General features: G+C 44.8%; 1 protein-coding gene across 3 annotated transcripts in view; it reads left to right on the top strand.

Annotated features, from left to right (window-relative positions):
- The window catches only part of Pcsk5 (proprotein convertase subtilisin/kexin type 5), a 394,004-nt gene extending 389,417 nt beyond the window's left edge, over nt 1–4,587 (top strand). For 2 of the 3 annotated variants that reach the window (XM_070035766.1, XM_070035767.1), the window contains one exon: nt 2,534–4,587. In XM_070035766.1, the coding sequence (XP_069891867.1) occupies nt 2,534–2,937 (404 nt within the window). In that variant the 3' untranslated portion in view covers nt 2,938–4,587. The remainder of the gene's footprint in view (nt 1–2,533) is intronic. The other variant, XM_070035769.1, reaches the window with a different exon arrangement.
- The last annotated feature ends 13,050 nt before the right edge of the window (nt 4,588–17,637 follow it).

The following is a 17,637-nucleotide window of genomic DNA, read 5'->3' on the forward strand; positions in this document are numbered from 1 at the left end:
CACACACACACACACACACACACACACACACACACACACACACACACACACACACCCTCAAGGTCTAATTGCCTAGCGTCTATGCTGTGTCCTCTAAGAATAATGACACTCATTTTATCAATGGCTTAAATTCAGAAGCGTGTGCATGTAGGGTACTAAGTTTCTGAAAATCTGTTCCAACAAAGAACTCCTCAGGTAATCTTTCTAGAAAAATTCAAACATGCTTGAGCCGGGGCTGTCCCTCAGTGTCATCCAGCTGATGCTTACCAGCTCTCTTGCTCCTTCACTTCTTCCCAACTGAGATGATCTGTTCCTTCAAGGACACAAGGTAGCAGAGGCTGACCCTGATTTTGCAGTGCACGAGGAGGAATAATAAATCAATAAATGGCACCTTTCTCAGTGAAATACCCTTGAAAGGTCTCGTATTGATTCTCCTACTTCGGGCAGTATTTATATCAGAGTACCACACTCTTATTGCTTATCTATCCCTGTAGGGCCTTAACAATTCCTTCAGGGAAAATTCTGTGCTAATATTAGTATTGATGAATGCAATAATGACAGCACTGTTACTATAGAGAAGGAACTTCAGTAATGTAAGGAGCAAAATCCCATGATAATGACCATTAGAATCAAACTGAAAAAAAAATGTGTGTAGAAATAGCAATAATGAGAGAGAGAGAGAGAAAGGCAAGGGAAGGGGTGATATTCTCCAAAAAGAAATGTACTCTTTACCTAATTTATGTAACTAACTCCTTTGTACATCACCTTTATAATAACAATAAAAAATTGAATTAAAAAGAGAGAGAATCACTAGGATGTATGTAGCTCAGTGTTAGTCTTCGTCTAGCATATATGAGATCCTGGGTTCAAGCCCCAGCCTGACAGAGAGCAGAGGGGAGGATGTTTAGCACTTAAGAATTAGACCTAAAGGTCAAAAATCAACCTACCTGGCAAAAAGATTATATCCATTAAGCTAGTACATAGAATCCTTATCAAAGACTCCTGTGGCAAATCCAACTGCTTCAATGAATATTTGTAGAAAACTTACCATATATTTGTACAACCAATCTGGCCTGCTAGGGTTTTTTTTCCCCCTCTAGTTCTTTCTTTTGTACTCCTGTGTGGTGAGTTAAAGAAAAGGAAACAAACATACAAGGAAATAAAAGGGGATCAATTTTCCAAGTTGCACCACCAAAATGAACAAGCGCAAAGTAAGAAAAATGAGCTCCTTACTCAAGTTACGGTTTAATACTTCGGTGGCACTGCTTAGTTTCTCCATGTCCTCAATCACAGCACTGAAGCAGAGGCTGATTGGATGAGAACAGAAAAAAAACTGTCCATTATGATTGAAGAAATCCCCATCACTACAGGTAGTAATCAGCATTTAAACATGGTCAGTACTCTCTTTCCTGCCAGGGAGGGTCATAAAACTTGAAGAAACAAATGTACAATTGTCAGAACATTTTGTCCTTGTGTCTCTAGGTTGCTAAATGGAGTTAGGGATGATGGATTGGAATTTCCAGTTGTTCCACAAATCAGATCTTGTCTCTGCCAAAGAGACACCTCCCTTCCTCTCCATAGGCCTTAGTTTCTTCAACTGTCAAAGAGTAGGTTAGCCTGAATAATGTCTAAAGCCTCATATGACTGCAAACGTCAGTAGGTTTTTATAAACTAGTCTCTCCTGTCCTTAGAGGATGGAACAGTTATTTGGGTCAGGCTTAAGAGTAACTCTAAAGCCTCAATCTTAGAAAAGCTCAGGGTTGCATGTAAAACCAGCTAAAGTAGCCAGGATCCAGTGGCTCATACCTCTAATCCTAGCTATTCAGGGGGCTGAAATCTGAGGCAGGGAAGACCTTGAGACTCTTATCTCTAATAAAGTAATAAAAGAGCAAGATGTGGAGCTGTGGCTCAAGTGGTAGAGCGCTAGACTTGAGCACAAAAGCTGGGGGATAGCATCTGGACCCTGACTTCAAACTACACACACATACTCACACACACACACACACACACACACACACACACACACACACACACACACACACACACACAGCAGAAGCAGGGTTGGAGCTGTGGCTCTCAGATACTGAGTCTGAGTCCTGGTCCTGGACAAATGCATACGTGTGTGTGTGTGTGTGTGTGTGTGTGTGTGTGTGTGTGTGTGTGTGTGTGTGTGTGTGTGCATGTGTGTGTAGCTAAAGCAAGGCCCAAGTTTAACTATTTTCTCAGGATGTGAATAGGAAGAAAAAGCAGTTGATAAGTGGACACTTGCAAACTGACCCATGAGTTACAGAACTGCAAGGGCTCCCTTTGGATCTCAAACCCACCTTCTTCCTAGGATTTTCGGCTTTATCAGTCTTAGACTGGGACTCTCACGGAGTATATAGCACAGTTTTAGGCAGTGCTGAACCACTTTAGAAAGCCAGAGACAGTGGACTCTACTATGTGAGGTACAAAAAGCAGAAGTGAAGTTCTTTACCTCAGAGGCGACTGATCCCAATCTGTGTCTTCCTCTCTCCCTCCCTCCCTCCATCAGAGGAGTGCGTCCTGCCAGCGGGGAAGGCCAGGCCTGCGGCTGAGCGTTCCAAGACGGCCCTGCTGGTCACCTCCTCCCTCATGCTGCTGCTCCTGCTCGGGGCCTCGGTGGTTATCTGGAAGAAGCCCTGGAGCCGAGTCCAGCCGGTGGAAAAGGCGGGCTATGAAAAGCTGTCTAACCCTAGCCAGCCTCACTCTTCCTACATGAGCAGCTATCTCCAGAGCACCAGCTTTGAAGATCAGGTGATCGAGTACAGGGACCGGGACTATGATGAAGATGACGAAGACGACATTGTCTACATGGGCCAAGATGGCACTGTCTACCGGAAGTTTAAGTATGGGCTGCTGGATGACGAGGAGGAGGGCGAGCTGGAATATGATGATGAGAGTTACTCCTACTCGTGAACAGCCCCCCACCCCCACCCCGGCCCCTACCTCTCCCTCCCCACCAAAACGGGTTTGGGTTTTATCCACATACCAGGCTAATGTGTGAGTTTTGTGTCTGTCTTAACCATAAATCCGACAAGAAGATAGAAGAACTGTAACCACTTGTATGCTTCTTCCGAATGGCTAAAGTCAATGAACAGTTTCTGCCCAAATATAATTCAGGAACAATAATGAAATCCAGCCAGAGTCTGGTGACTCACGCTTGTAATCCCAGTTGCTCAGGAGGCTGCGATCTGAGGGCCACAGTGGAAGCCCACCCAGGCAAGAAAAGTCTGTGACTCGAAGCTCCAATTAATTACTAGAAAAAGTAATTCAGAAGTAGAGGTGTGGCCCAAGCGGTAGAGTCTTAAGCGGAAAAAGATAAAGGACAGTGCCTAGGCCCAGGGTTCAGGTCCCAGTACGGACACAAAACTAAAAATTAAAATTAAAAAAAATGAAATTAGCCAGGCACCAGTGGTTCATGCCTATCAATCCTAGCTACTTATCTACAATAAACTACTTAGAAAAATCCAGAGGTGGCTCTGTGGCTTCAGTGGTAGAACATTAGCCTTAAGCACAAAAATGATCTGGAACAGTGCCTAGGCCCTGAGTTGGCAGAGAGAGAGAGAGAGAGAGAGAGAGAGAGAGAGAGAGAGAGAGAGAGAGAGAGAGAGAGAGAGAGAGAGAGAGAGAGAGAGAGAGGAGTAAAAGAAAAGAGAAAAATCCCAGATGCCAGTGGCTCACTCCTATAATCCTAGTTACTCAGGAGGCTGAGATCTGAGGATCGTGGTTCAAAGCCAGCCCAGGCAGGAAAGCCCATGAGACTCCTATCTCCAAGTCACCACCAGAAAACTGAAAGTGGTGCTGTGGCTCAAGTGGTAGAGCACTTTCCTTGAGCTGAAGAGCTGAGGGACAGAGCCCAGGCCCAGAGTTCAAGCCGAGAGAGAGAGAGAGAGAGAGAGAGAGAGAGAGAGAGAGAGAGAGAGAGAGAGAGAGAGAGAGAGACATTTAAAGGTATTTTTCTCAAAACACTGTGTCAAGATAGAAAGTGCAACAAGTAAAAATAAGACTTGTAAAACTTCTTCCATATGATTTTAAAAGTGAGGGAAGAGAGCCTAGAGGAATTCTTTCTCGAAGCCTCATGGTGGAACCTTGTCCTACCTTGATGTTTCTTTAGCCAGTTCGGTGGGGAGATCAGGCTGTGGTACAGCTTTGATGAGAGGGATGTTCTGTCCCCTTTTAGCGGGGTTCAGAAAGAGATTTCCGAGGAACAAGTACAGAGAGCTCTTCGTCATTTCCAGAGTGGCGCTGGTTTGCTGAAGAGTCTCTGCGGAGGATGCTCGGGACCTGTTTCAAAACAGGAAAGAAAGGCTATGCAGTACTGCTGCCTAGGAACCAAGAGTCTGCCCTAAGGGGCCTTGGCCGACTCCTCTGTGTAATGAGCCCAAGGGCCGAGCAAGCTCAGGCAGGAGGCAGGTGGCTGGGGACCCAGCACAGAGCGTAGTGCATTTCAAGAATCACACCCTCATGCTTTCCTAAGAGCTGTTCTGGTAGGAAATAATAAAAGGAAAATGACCAATTACGCCTAACATAAAATGGGATATGACCAAAAAAAAAAAAAAAAAACACCTCTTCATCCACTCTTTAAAAAAATAAAAAATAAAATGTTAGCTCCTAAATCCAGGTAGCATTCATCCACAATCCGTCAAAGAAGTGTGAACTCTCTGAAGCAAAATGTTCAAGAGTCTAGCCTTGAAACACGATCCCAGGGTACCTCTCACAATCTGTAACCCAGATGTCGACAGCTAGCCAGCACTTGTTAGCACTAGGATGTGCTGTTTCTGGACTTCCTAAATTCTTTCTCCACTCTCCCATCAAATGTGCTCTTACATTCATATAACTGGAGACTCAAAGTATTACAAAAGGAAGGTCGCTTCTGGTTACATAAAACTGTAGATGGAGAATCTCCTGGACCTCCTTGTTAAAGCAAAAGTGCTAAGCAGGAGGAGAAGAATTCCAAGAAGTGATGGTGGTGATGGTGATGATCAGAGTAAGATTTTGTTTATACCTGCTAGGTATCAGGTACTTAGCTAAGAAACTCCTGTTTAAAAAGTTGTCTCAATTACCTACTTCATAGTCAACCACAACTCTCCGGAATTGGTTTTGTTATTCCTATTTTTATAGGAAACCTGAGTTCTACAAGAGGCTGGGTCTGTAACTGCAGGCTACAGAGAGCTAATGAAGACTCAAGGAATACGAATGACCTTATTACCTATGTTGTGTGTGTGTGTGTGTGTTTAACACCCATGTTCTTGATTGCCATGATCCTCTGATATAGGGTGGGAGAATAAACATCCAAAATACAGAAACAGTATGCCAGTTGTTTTATTCTATTTAATAAGGTTCCTAGAAAGAATTATGTTTACTACGTTTCTATGTGTGTGTACATTTAAAACATGGTGTTTACTCACACAGGAACTCTCCATCCTTGTCTTTCTTTAGATGATAGGTCTTAAAACAAGGACCAGCAAATATTTTCTGGGAAGAACCAGATTTTCATAAATACCTCAGGTTTTATGGGATGGAAGGTCTCTGTTATAGTTACTCAGCTCTCCTATGGTGGCAAGAACCCAGCCAATATAAAATGCATGAGTAAGCTGTGTTCCAATAAAACTTTATTTATAGACATTGACATTTGAACTCTAAAGAACTGTTATATGTCGTTCCCCCAAAGATTTTTTTTTTTTTTTTTGGTCATGGGGCTTGAACTCTGGGCCTGGGTGCTGTCCCTCAGCTCTTCAGCTCAAGGCTAGCATTCTACCACTGGAGCCACAGCACCACTTCCAGCTTTATCTGCTTATGGTATGCTGAGGAATCGAACCCAGGGCCTCATGCATGTGAGGCAAGCACTCTACCACTGAGCCACCTTCCCAGCCCCTCCCCTGATGATTTTAAATTTTCAAAACTGTTCTTGGTTCACAGATGCATAAGAGTTGATGGGGTCAATTTGACCAATGAGCTGTTCTGCTAATCTTCTTTTACAAAAGCTGCTCAGTAACCCTGGGAATTCACAATATCATATGATATGCTTCCCAAATTTTTGACACTTAAAATCATTTTCAAAATCCATGTATAGCCCTGATAGTTCACTTAAAATTCTTAAAAATATAATATATATGTAATATCCATGATCTTTGTACAGATTTCAGCCTACAGAAACAAATGATTTTGTTTATTCTGTGTTGATCATCTTTCTTGATCTTCTTCTCTTTCTCTCTGTGTGTGTGTGTGTGTGTGTGTGTGTGTGTGTGTCTATGTATGTTGGTACTGGGTCTTCAACACGGCTGGTTGCTACCCCTTAGCTTTTTCCTCTTAATGAGCCACAGCTCCACCTCTAGCTTTTATGGTGGTTAATTAGAGTCTCATGCCCAGGCTGAGCTTTGAGCCATGATCCTTACATCTTAGCCTTCTAGGTAGCTAAAAGACCAGGCATAAGCCAGCAGCACTAGCATCCAGCTTGATCATTAAGAGGTTTTTTAAATTATCTTTGAGTAGTTGTACAAAAGGGTTTCAGTGCAACATGTCAGTTTATGAGTACAATGCACCTTGATCAATGTTACCCACTTAATCATTTTTTAAACACACTGAGGCTGACATTTCTTTCTGTAGCCTAGAAAAACTGTGTTTATGATGCAGTTAAATATGGAATAAGGTCGAGGTGACCTGAAGCACTATGAACAATGCTATTCTTGTTCTGTGTGGCTTGTATTGAAAAGAAACCTCATATTCATGCATTGGTAAGCCTGATACTTTTTCTTCTTTGTTCTTGGTCATGCCACATTATTCTCACGCTTCTTTTAAGTCCCATGCTAGCAAATATTTTCATAGACAAACATGTGTTGGAAAAGTAAGTTGCTTTTGGTTTTCTGTCTGTAAAGAACTTGGAAATATTAAGAGAATCCCTGCAGAGTAGAAATTAGCAAGGGGCTGGGTAAGAGCTTAGAGAGTTCTGGTTCATAGGAGGAAGTTGGAAGTTGGAAATAAAATTACATCAAATTCAGGACCAGATAATGGTATGAAGATGTGCGTCTTATAGGACTATTTCTGAGCATTTTTATGGGCTTAGTCTTAAGCTTTATCCAGTAAGAGATGCCAACAATTAGCGATTTTCCTCCTTTTTATGTCTCTGTATCCAGTGACATTAAAGTCTTATCAATTGCAAATTTTCTCTCTTAAAGGCAATCAAAACCCAGTCACACCTGTCATTTTAGTTACTTAGCAGGCTGAAATCTTAGAGTTGTGGTTCGAAGTCAGACTGGGCAGGAAAGTCTCTAAGACTCCTATCGCCTATTAATCACCAAAAAGCAGGAAGTGGAACTATGACTCAAATGGTACAGTGCCAGGGAGAGAGAGGGAGGGAGGGAGAGGGAAAGAAGGAGAGAGAAAGGGAGAGAAAGAGGAGAGAGAGAGGGAGAGTGACAGGAAGAAGGAGAGAGAGAAGAGAGAGGGAGGGAGAGGGACAGGAAGAGGGAAAGAGAGAAGAGAAAGGGAGAGAGAAAGGGAGAGAAAGAGGAGAGAGAGGGAGAGAGAGGGAGGGAGAGGAAGAGGGAGAGGGAAAGAGAGAGAAAGAAAGGGAGAGGAAAAGGAGAGAGAGGAAGAGGGACAGGAAGAGGAAGAGAGAGAGAAGAGAGAGAGGGAGAGAAAGAGGAGAGAGAAGAGGGAGGGAGGGAGAGGAAGAGGGAGAGGGAGAGACAGGAAGGGAGGCAGAGAGAAAGCGGTCCCTCCCAAACGCCAACCAATGTATCTTTCAGCTCAGTCAGTCAGCACTGCCGCTAGGCCCTGGTGTCCCATCCCAGCACCATTGCCTCACGGTTATTGCTGAACTTCAATCTCTCCCTCCAATTTTCTTTTTCTTTATTCTGCTGCCAAAAATTATTTCTAGTCAAGCCTGGTGCTGCCGACCTCAGCACTCGGGAACTGAGACAAGATGGAGTTCAAGGGCATCCTGGATTACATAGTAAAACTGGAGCAAAAGAGCAAACGCCAAATCCTATTGGATCACCTCAACCAGGCTCCCTGTTGCTCACCCCGACCCGAATTACCACAGGTAGCGCCTGCCACATGTGGTGCGAACACTGCACTAGCTCCAAACTGAGCTCTCCTACTCCCCAGCTCCTCCAAGTCCCCAGCTCCTCCTACTCCCCAGCTCCTCCTGTTCCCCAGCTGCTCCAAGTCCCCAGCTCCTCCTGTTCCCCAGCTCCTCCTATTCCCCAGCTCCTCCAAGTCCCCAGCTCCTCCTATTCCCCAGAACCTCCTATTCCCCAGATCCTCCTATTCCTCAGATCCTCCTGTTCCCCAGCTCCTCCTTGGGAACATATTGTTCACTATCCTGGGAAGATTCGTCCCCCGACTTGGAGTAGCTGGAAAATTCCTGCCCATCTTTGAAAATCCCTGTTCCCAGCACTCAGGTTGACTGGTCCTAGATCCTCCCAACCTTCACTTCCTGCCTGGCATGGATGACAGCGTCTTTCACTGTGCTGGAGTCTTGGGGACTTTTCAACCCCGCCTGGCCTTGGAACGTCAACCCTTTCAATCACAGTCCACCACACAGCACGGATGACAGGTATGAGCCAGAGCACCTGGCTATAAAATACAGGGTTTGTGGAAACTACCCAGCAGGAAAGCTGGTGGGCCTATGTGCACTGCCCTGCTGAGGTCTGGGGCATCCGGCAAAATAACCGGCACCTCTGTCCCTCCCAAGTGTTCCTTACTAATGATTCCTTTCTTTTTTTTTTTTTGCCAGTCCTGGCACTTGAACTCAGGGCCTGGGCGCTGTCCCTGAGCTTCTTTTGCTCAAGGCTAGCACTCTCCCACTTAAGCCACAGTGCCACTTCGGGCTTTTTCTGTGTACATGGTGCTGAGGAATCGAACCCAGGATTTCATGCATGCTAGACAAGCACCACTAAGCCACATTCCCAGCCCTATCAGTGATCTACTCCTCAGCATTACGCGGGAGTTCCAGGAAAATACTGAACACTGTCTCCGCGGAGCGGAGGTCCCCTTTATCAGCCCTGATTGCTTTGGGGCAAGGCGTTTGTAGGTTAGACTGCACAAGCAATGACATCATCACCTTAGCTAACTTTGTCCTCAGACGACCAGTCTTCCAAGGAACAGAAGTACACAAGCAGGAAGCAGGTTTTCTTCTAGATAACACTCTAGAGAGCCCCAGTTGCCAGTACGCCCTCCAGATAACCTTGCAATGTTCTGGGCTCAACTTGTCTTTGTCCCTCTGATTTAGCCACTGCCTGACAACATACAGGGGCCTTCCAAGGACAGGAACTTGATCACGAACCCCTATACTTTCCTCAAGCACCCGAACAGTTCTCCAGTGCTATGCGAAGGCAACATCAACAAATCACATTTTTAGCTGGCCTGGTATCCCAGGCCTGTCCTCCCAGACTGAGGGAGGAGAATTACAAGCCCATGGTCAGTCTGAACTACACAGAGACTCCGTCTTGAAGAAGAAAAAATGCTTTTCTCATCTCCACGAGCAGTCAAAAAGATCAAGGAAAAGCAATCAATCTGGCCAGACACTGGTGCCTCAGCCTCAGAAGGCTGAGATCTGAGGATACAGGTTCAAAGCCAGCCCAGAAAGACAAATACAAGAAACCCTTATCTCCAACTAACTAGCAAAAAGCCAGAAGTAGAGGTGTGGCTCAGGGAGTATAGTATCAACCCTGAGCAAAACAAACAAACAAACAAACAAGTGAGTGCTTGAGATCCTGAATGCAAACACCAGTACCTCCCCTGACACACACACAGCCATCAGAATGAATTCTGAGGGAGTTATGGGCAAGCACAAGGGGACTTCAGGCAAATGAACCCTTGGATCTTTGCCTGATCCGGTTGGAAAGCACAGTTAGTGTCTTCATTGCCACCTTCAGAGCTAAATCACTTAATGCTCTACAGGAAGTCAGTGACCTTCTGTCTGCCCAGGCCAGCACACCAACCAAAGCCTGCCTTTCCCTTTGCTCAAGGGCAGCCAACTCTTCTCATTGGTCAATGCTGACTCGTTCTGCTCATAGCTGAAGCCCCAGTTGCAGTCTATGTTTCCCGCTCTCTTGTTCCAGTTTCTCCATCTCCATGCTAAACACAAAGTGTCTGGGAAGTTTCTGTAGCAAGGCTGTTCTGGTTGACACCCTTCGGGAACTGGTTCTAGGAGCCTCGTGGATACCCAAATCTAAGGATGTCCAAAACCTTTCATGTGCATGTAACCTACATACATCCTCTGGTAGAGTTTATATTATATCTCAGTGATAGGTGACACCTAATACAGTGTAAATGCCACACAAATCGTTGTTACACTGGACTGTTTAGGGAAGGAGGACCAGGGAAAGGCTTTCTCTGGTTAGTAGAGACAAGGTTTGTCTGAGCACTCTCTGTCTGTACTGCTTCCTTCTCAACCTGGGACCCCAGAGAACCAACTACACTGGGTACTACCATAAGCAAATGTGCGTATTTCCCATGGCTAAGTACAGATCACCATGACGTCAGCTGCTTAGAACGACATTCATGTATGATCTCACAGTTTTATAGGTGAGCGTCTCTGGGTCTCTAAGTCCTCACAGGAGCAACACCAAGTGTCAGGCGGGCTGCATTCCTCCCAGGAGGCGCTGGAGAAGATTGCTTGCCAAGATGATTGGCAGGTTCTGTCTGGTATGGCTGTTCGGCTGAAGTTTCTTTCCTGGCTGCCAGTCAGGGGTCACTTTCAGCTCTTAGAGGCAAATCTCTAGTTTTCTGCACAACCTCCTCCACACCAAAGCCAGGAACCATGCATTGAATCCTTCCTTCCTTCCTTCCTTCCTCCCTTCCTCCCTTCCTCCCTCCCCTCCTTCCTTCCTTCCTTCCTTCCAAAGCTTTCCTTGTACCACTAGGTAGAGGAAGCTTATGCATTTATTTATTTACTTATTAGCTTTCTTAACTTATTTAGAGACAATGTCTTATCTCGAGACAATGTCTTGCTTATGTGGTCCAGTCTGGCCTAGGACTTGGCAGATAGAATAAATTTGTCTTAAAGTCCCCATCCTCCTGCCTCCACCTCAGCAGACCCAGGACTGGGAAGGTGGCTCAGTGGTAGAGCGCTTTGCCTTGCATGCTTGAGGCCCTGGGTTCGATTCCTCAACACCACATAATCAGAAAAAAAAGCCAGAAGTGGTGCTGTGGCTCAAGCGGTAGAGCGTTAGCCTTGAGCTGAAGAGCTGAGGGACAGCACCCAGTCCCAGAGTTCAGACCCCATGACTGGACCCCCCCCCAAAAAAAAAAAGATTAACCTCAGCAGACCCTTTCCTTCCCCACATTAGCTCCTCCTTCTATGCTCTTATCTTCCAAGGCACCAAGGATCCTAAATGTTTGGAAAGTTCACTCATGTCCACAGACCTTGGTTCTGGGCCACTTGGCTCACGCCTGTAATCCTAGCTACTCAAGAGGCTTAGATCTGAGGATCAAGATTTGAAAGTCCATGAAACTCTAGTCGCCAATGAGCTACCAAAAAGCTGAAAGTGGAGTTGTGGTTCAAGCGGTGGAGCTCTAACCCTGAGTGAGAAAGCTCAGGGACAGGGACCAGGCCCAGAGTTCAAGCCCCAGGACTGACACCAAAAAAAAAAAAAATTAAAAAATAATAATTTCATCTCATTCTGTTTTCTCATAAACCATTCCTCAGTGTGAAGCTCTTTCTTCACTTTTAAAAACTTGGTAAGTGATACCATGATTGACATCATCATCCCTGTATTCACTTTTAGGAGGAATGCTTTGACTTAATGAAACTGTGAGCTTGGGGGCTAAAAACTCAGGATGGGAGTTGGAGTTGTAACTCAAGTGGTAAGGCACCAGCCTAGCAAGCACAAGGCCTTGAGTTCAAACCTCAATAAACCACCACCACCACCACCACAAAAAAGCTTCCTGGGTTGAACTTCCGAGTGTGGAACCTTATATAAATCACCAAGCGCTTCCACGGTTTGCTTCTATGTGTGAGAAACTTGCATTCCAGACCTCCCAAGGTTGCTGAGAAACATCACAGGCGCTAACAAGAGCATGTATTTTAAAAACGCCTGGTTGGTAGGATTTCAATAAGTACTTAATCCTTCCTTCTTCCCAAACACCATTTTAGTAGCTGGGTTAGTTTATCAATAGTCTCCTTCCTGTAAACCAATTATTTTGACAGGATTTGTGAAGCAGGATTACAGGAAAAAGGAGAAAAGTAGATTTAACCTTCTCTATAAACTTCAGCTGGAACCAGACATGCCCATTCCAAAGCCTCTCAGCTTTCCTCCACTGTAAAGCAAAAACAATCTGAGGAGTGGTTTCGAGCAAGTAGATTATTAGCTGGATGGATATCTTTTTAACCTGATGTTTTTAGTAACAAGAAACAGGAGACTGCTCTTCCAGAAACCCTAACAGTGATTTACCCCCAAACCAGGAGAAAACAAAGTTTATTCTTTGCCCAAATGGTTAACAGTTTGGATGAAGGGGCCAAAGTCCAACAAACACATTGACTAAGTGTCTGACCACTGATGAATTTTGAAGTCTACAAACACTTTTCACTCTCCATGAAGTGATCATAACTCCATCCACCAAAATAGTTTCTTAATAGAAATGTGATTTACCTCTTGATCACTGTTATGGCTTGAACAAAATATCCCACACAAATTCAAAACCTAAGTACATCATTCTGGGGAGGTTCTGGCGCTCACCTGGAAGAGTTGGTCATAGGGTGCTGCTTTTGTTCCTATCTTGTTCCTGGAACCTTTCTCTCTGTTTCCTGTCTGCCATGAGGTGAAGAAGATCCTCTAGCACATACTCCCCGATTGTCATGATATTCTGCCTAACTGTATGGGGCCAAGCAACCACGAACTGAACCCTCCAAAACCATGGGCCAACGCTTAATATTCCTACATCTAAGTTGTTTCTGCTGGGAAAGCTAATTAATTAGCACAATCACCTAAGCATGGGAGAATCCATGCTTCACACCTGTCCAGTTATGGGAAGCTAGATGTAGAAGTTTGGCCACCAGCAATCTTAAAGGAATGTACTGAGAATTCTAGAGAAGAATAATGACTTCCTATCACCTCTACCGTGTATAAAATCGTTAGGATACAGGATTTGAAAAGAAACTTGAGAACAGAAAAGAAAGTGGACCTGTCAAGATTATAAAGATGAAAACTCATGAGGATGTCTTGCTCCGCCTCCTTCCTCCAAAAAGTGACTAGGTTGAGGACATAGTGGGAGGAAAAGAGTCCCAGCCAGCCCAAGATGCACAGCCCACACTACTGTAACAGCAACGGGTTAACAAAGGGAAAGCTAAAACAAATTTATTTAGTCCATGTTTGATGAGACATATGAACCTTCAGAATGAAGATCCAAAGAACTAGGGAGAGCTTTATTTTTATATTGAAGATCAATGAAGCATGGGCAACTATGTAGAAATGGGATTATATAGTTGAGAGTGCAGCTCAGGGGTAGAGTATTTGGCTAGTGTGCTCTAGAGTTACATGCCTAGAGTTTCATTCCCAGTACTGCAAAAAGAGATAGTAGATGATGATAGACAGACAGACAGAGATAGATAAAGATAGGTAATAGGTAGATTAATGGATAGATGCAACATTCATTATCATACACGTCTGTAATCTTGGAGGAAAAGACAAAAGGATCTCAAGTTCAAAGTCAAGAGGATCTGAAGTTCAGGGACAGTCTGAGCTACATATGAAGACCTGGTCTCAAAAACAAACAAAAAACCCAGAGGAAAGAAAATGTGATTGAGCAAAACAGGTATGGCTCAACAGTGATAGATTGTCCCATACTTCCAAAGGTCTCGTGGATGAAAATAAAATTAGATAGATTATAGACATATAGAGAGACATATAGAGAGAAAGAGAAAGTGAGATGGGGAGGGAGGGAGGAAGGGAGGGAGGGAGGGGGGAGGGAGGAGAGAGAATCAGAAGACTAGGTCAAAGGTAAGTCAGAAATTTTTTTTCGGTCAGTCTTGGGACTTTGAACTCTGACTGGGCACTGTCCCTGAGCTTTCACTCAAGGCTAATGCTCTACCACTTTAACCTATAGCTCCACTTCCAGTTTTCTGGTGGGTCATTGGAATTAAGAGTCTCCTGGACTTTCCTGCCTGGACTGGCTTAGAACCCCAATCCTCAGATCTCAGCCTCCTGAGTAACTAGGATTATAGGTGTGAGCCACTGGTGCCCAGCTCATATTTTCTTGATGTCCATTTTCTAGGCAGAAATACAGATAAAGGGAGGTTAGAATCTAATTCTAAGTTGAATTATTTAAGTATAATTGTAAGTTTTATGGCTGGCTTTGAGGGAAAGGAGTAAAAGTTTCTATGACCTATCTTGTGGAAGAGGAATTCTAATATCTATGACTTGCTTCAGGAGAGAAAAAGAAGGGAGACACAGAGAAGCAGAAGGCTTTGAGCTACTTCTGAGGCATGCAGCATCCTTCAATGCGAAATGCTCAGTAAAGCTTTGCTTTGGGTTCTATTTTCTGAGCCCCAGCAAGAACAATGTGCAACTCACAGTGCTCTTCCACAAGCAGGAAGCCAACACCTTGCAGGAAGCAGTGGCCACTGGACTTTAGCAGGAAACCAGAGCTATGTAAACGGGGTTGTTGAATGGTCAAAAGATTTTATTTGGCCTGCATTCTCACTCATAAAGATGACTTAAACCGTGCTCAGTATTGATCTGGTACTAGAAAAAAGGGACACAGACACCAAATCAAATTGCTAATCAGGAAGTGACCTGGCAGACAGAGAGTTTGGTGTTAGACTTGGTGATATTTATCCCTGGACTGAGAAGGAACATGAAAAATCTTTCTGACTGGTGCTCCAGGATGCTCCAAGAACATCTCTCTTCCCTGGCCTAGGATCAGCATTTTTACTTCCTATGGTCCCTTTGGACAAACTCCAGAATCCGTTATTGACTTTGTAACTTCCTCTGTAGCACAGCTATAGAACATCTGGATGATCTGTCTTACAAAAAAACAAGGCATTGATTTTCACTTGTTTTCTTTTTTGGACTTGCTATGCAGCCCAGGCTGGCCTCACATTCACAAGCCTGCCCCAACCTTCCAAGGGCTGGAATTACAGCCCGCCTCATCACTCCCAGCTTCATTTTCGCTTTTAAAGAGCTTTGTAAAAGACATTTGCCTACTAATAAATAAATTGCATGCCCTTCCTGGTGGATTTCTGTTGACACAGACTCGACTCCAGACATTGGTGAGGCTATGGCTCCTCAACAGCTCACGTGACAGTCCTGGTGTAAACTGAATGTTGCTATGTCAATATGCTTTCTTGGTTCACCTCTTGGTCTTCCCAGGCAGCCAGGCAGCCAGGCAGGCAGAACCAAACAGTATTCTCAGGCCACTTATCTGGGTTTGGTTTCTCAGAAGACTAACATGTCATTGGGAGTGGCTGTGTACTTTGTGGAACCCAGTGTAAAAATTAGCAATAGTGGAAGCTGTCCATTCAACAGATCATGTGGCCTTTCTGAGCAGGTCTTGTGTGCCACTGCCAGGTGGCACTGACCAGTCTGGTCTGTTCATGGTGCTAACCTGTGCCAATATATTCAGATCAATGAGCAATGCTTGCAAAATGCATCAGCTTCTGCATCTACTCCTGTCCCAGGTGGGTAAAAGAGCTCTTTAACATGTATAAAGCAGGGATGGAACGTGGCTCAGTGGTAGAGCACTTGCTTAGCGTGCATGAGGCCCTGGATTCAGCTCCTCAGTATCACATACACAGAAAAAGCCCAAAGTGGTGCTGTGGCAAAAGTGGTAGAGTTCTAGCCTTGAGCGAAAAGAAGCTCAGGGACAGTCCCAGGCCCTGAGTTCAAGCCCCAGGACTGGCAAAAAAAATCTATAAAACATAAAGGAGGTAGGGCTGGGAAGGTGGCTCAGTGGTAGAGCGCTTGCTTTGCATGGATGAGGCCCTGGGTTTGATTCCTCAGCACCACATAAGCAAAAAGAAAAAAGCCGGAAGTGGTGTTGTGGCTCAAGTGGTAGAGCGCTAGCCTTGAGCTGAAGAGCTGAGGGACAGCACCCAGGCCCAGAGTTCAGGCCCCACGACCGGACCCCCCCCAAAAAAGAGGAGGTAACAATACGAGATAGGAAATGTACTCATTACCTTACTTACAGTATTTTTACAATAAAAAAGTATTTTAAAAAACATAGGAGGAGGAAACAGGAGAGTAGGAGGACACAAAAAAGGGGGGGGAAGGGAGGACATACAGCAGCGGGACCCATCAACTGCTCTGGACAATGATCAAAACAAACTGAGCAACTCAATGGCAGCAATGGGGGGAGAGGGGGCGGGAATGAGCGGGAAAGAGGGAACGGCTGACACTAAGCAAGGGGAGAGATGTGTACCTATCACCCACTGTGGAGGAAATGACTGTGTTGCCAAAGCTCATAGAACTCAGAAACTTTATAGACCACAGTAAAGACAAATTGTCCCATGAGAAGAAAAAAAAAACAACATAAAGAAAACACTGAGAAAGCTGGTTTTATGTGGGAGAGGAAGAATTCTTTTCAGACATGAAATGAACCTCACCTTATTTGTGTAATGAGGGAGTTGGACATACTCTGGGCCTGGGCGCTGTCCCTCAGCTCTTCAGCTCAAGGCTAGCACTCTACCACTTGGGCCACAGCGCCACTTCTGGCTTTTTCTGCTTATGTGGTGCTGGGGAATCAAACCTAGGGCCTGATGCATGGGAGACAAGCACTTTACCATTGAACCACCTTCCCAGCCCCATGGACATGAACTTTAAAATGTGGTTTATGGGCTGGGAAGGTGACTTAGTGGTAAAGTGTTTGCATGAAGCCCTGGGTTTGATTCCTCAGTACTACATAAACAGAAAAATCCAGACATGGTGCTGTGGCTCAAGTGATTAGAGTACTAGCCTTGAGCAAAAGAAGCTCAGGGACAGTCCCCAGGCCCTGAGTTCAAGTCCCAGGACTGTCCAAAAAAAAGTGTGGTTTTCCCAGCTCTCACATTGCAGCTGTATAATCGAAAATGGTACTAACACTATTTCATGCTCCCCTTTAACCACAAAATGTTAATAGAGGCTGTGCAGCCCTACTCAGTGGCCCTGACTTGGAAGTATACACTTAGTAGCTTAAACTTTAGTGACTTACACAAAGCAAAACCATTTTTAAATACTCTGTAGATTCACTGGTGACAATAACCTGCACTGGTTACTCCTGCATTGTTGTGGCCAAAATTCCTGAAACAACTTAAGGGAAGAAAGATTTTATCAGTGGTTCTTGGTGTCTATGTATTTCCAGCTACCCTCAATCTGGTAATCCTCTTGGCTCAGCCTCCCAAGTTAACATTACAGGCATGTACCAACACATACGGCTCATCTGGTAGAAGTTTGATCATCAATTTTGACTTGATCCCAGGGGCTCACTCTTGTTAGGAAGCCAACGGTTAAGGAAAGGGGAAGTTGCCATGTCTTGCAAAAGCTGAACCTGGTGGCCTGGGCCTATAGGCATGTACTACCACAGTGTGTTTACCTATTTTTGCTGGGGCTGGCTTCAAACTGCCACCCTATGTCCATATCCAGAACATCTAGGATGGTGTATGCCTTCATATCCAGACTTGACCTCCAATTCTTG

The sequence above is a fragment of the Dipodomys merriami genome, unplaced genomic scaffold (assembly GCF_024711535.1).
Source record: "Dipodomys merriami isolate MVZ:Mamm:240054 unplaced genomic scaffold, mDipMer1.0.p SCAF_26, whole genome shotgun sequence".
In the NCBI taxonomy this organism is placed as follows: domain Eukaryota; kingdom Metazoa; phylum Chordata; class Mammalia; order Rodentia; family Heteromyidae; genus Dipodomys; species Dipodomys merriami.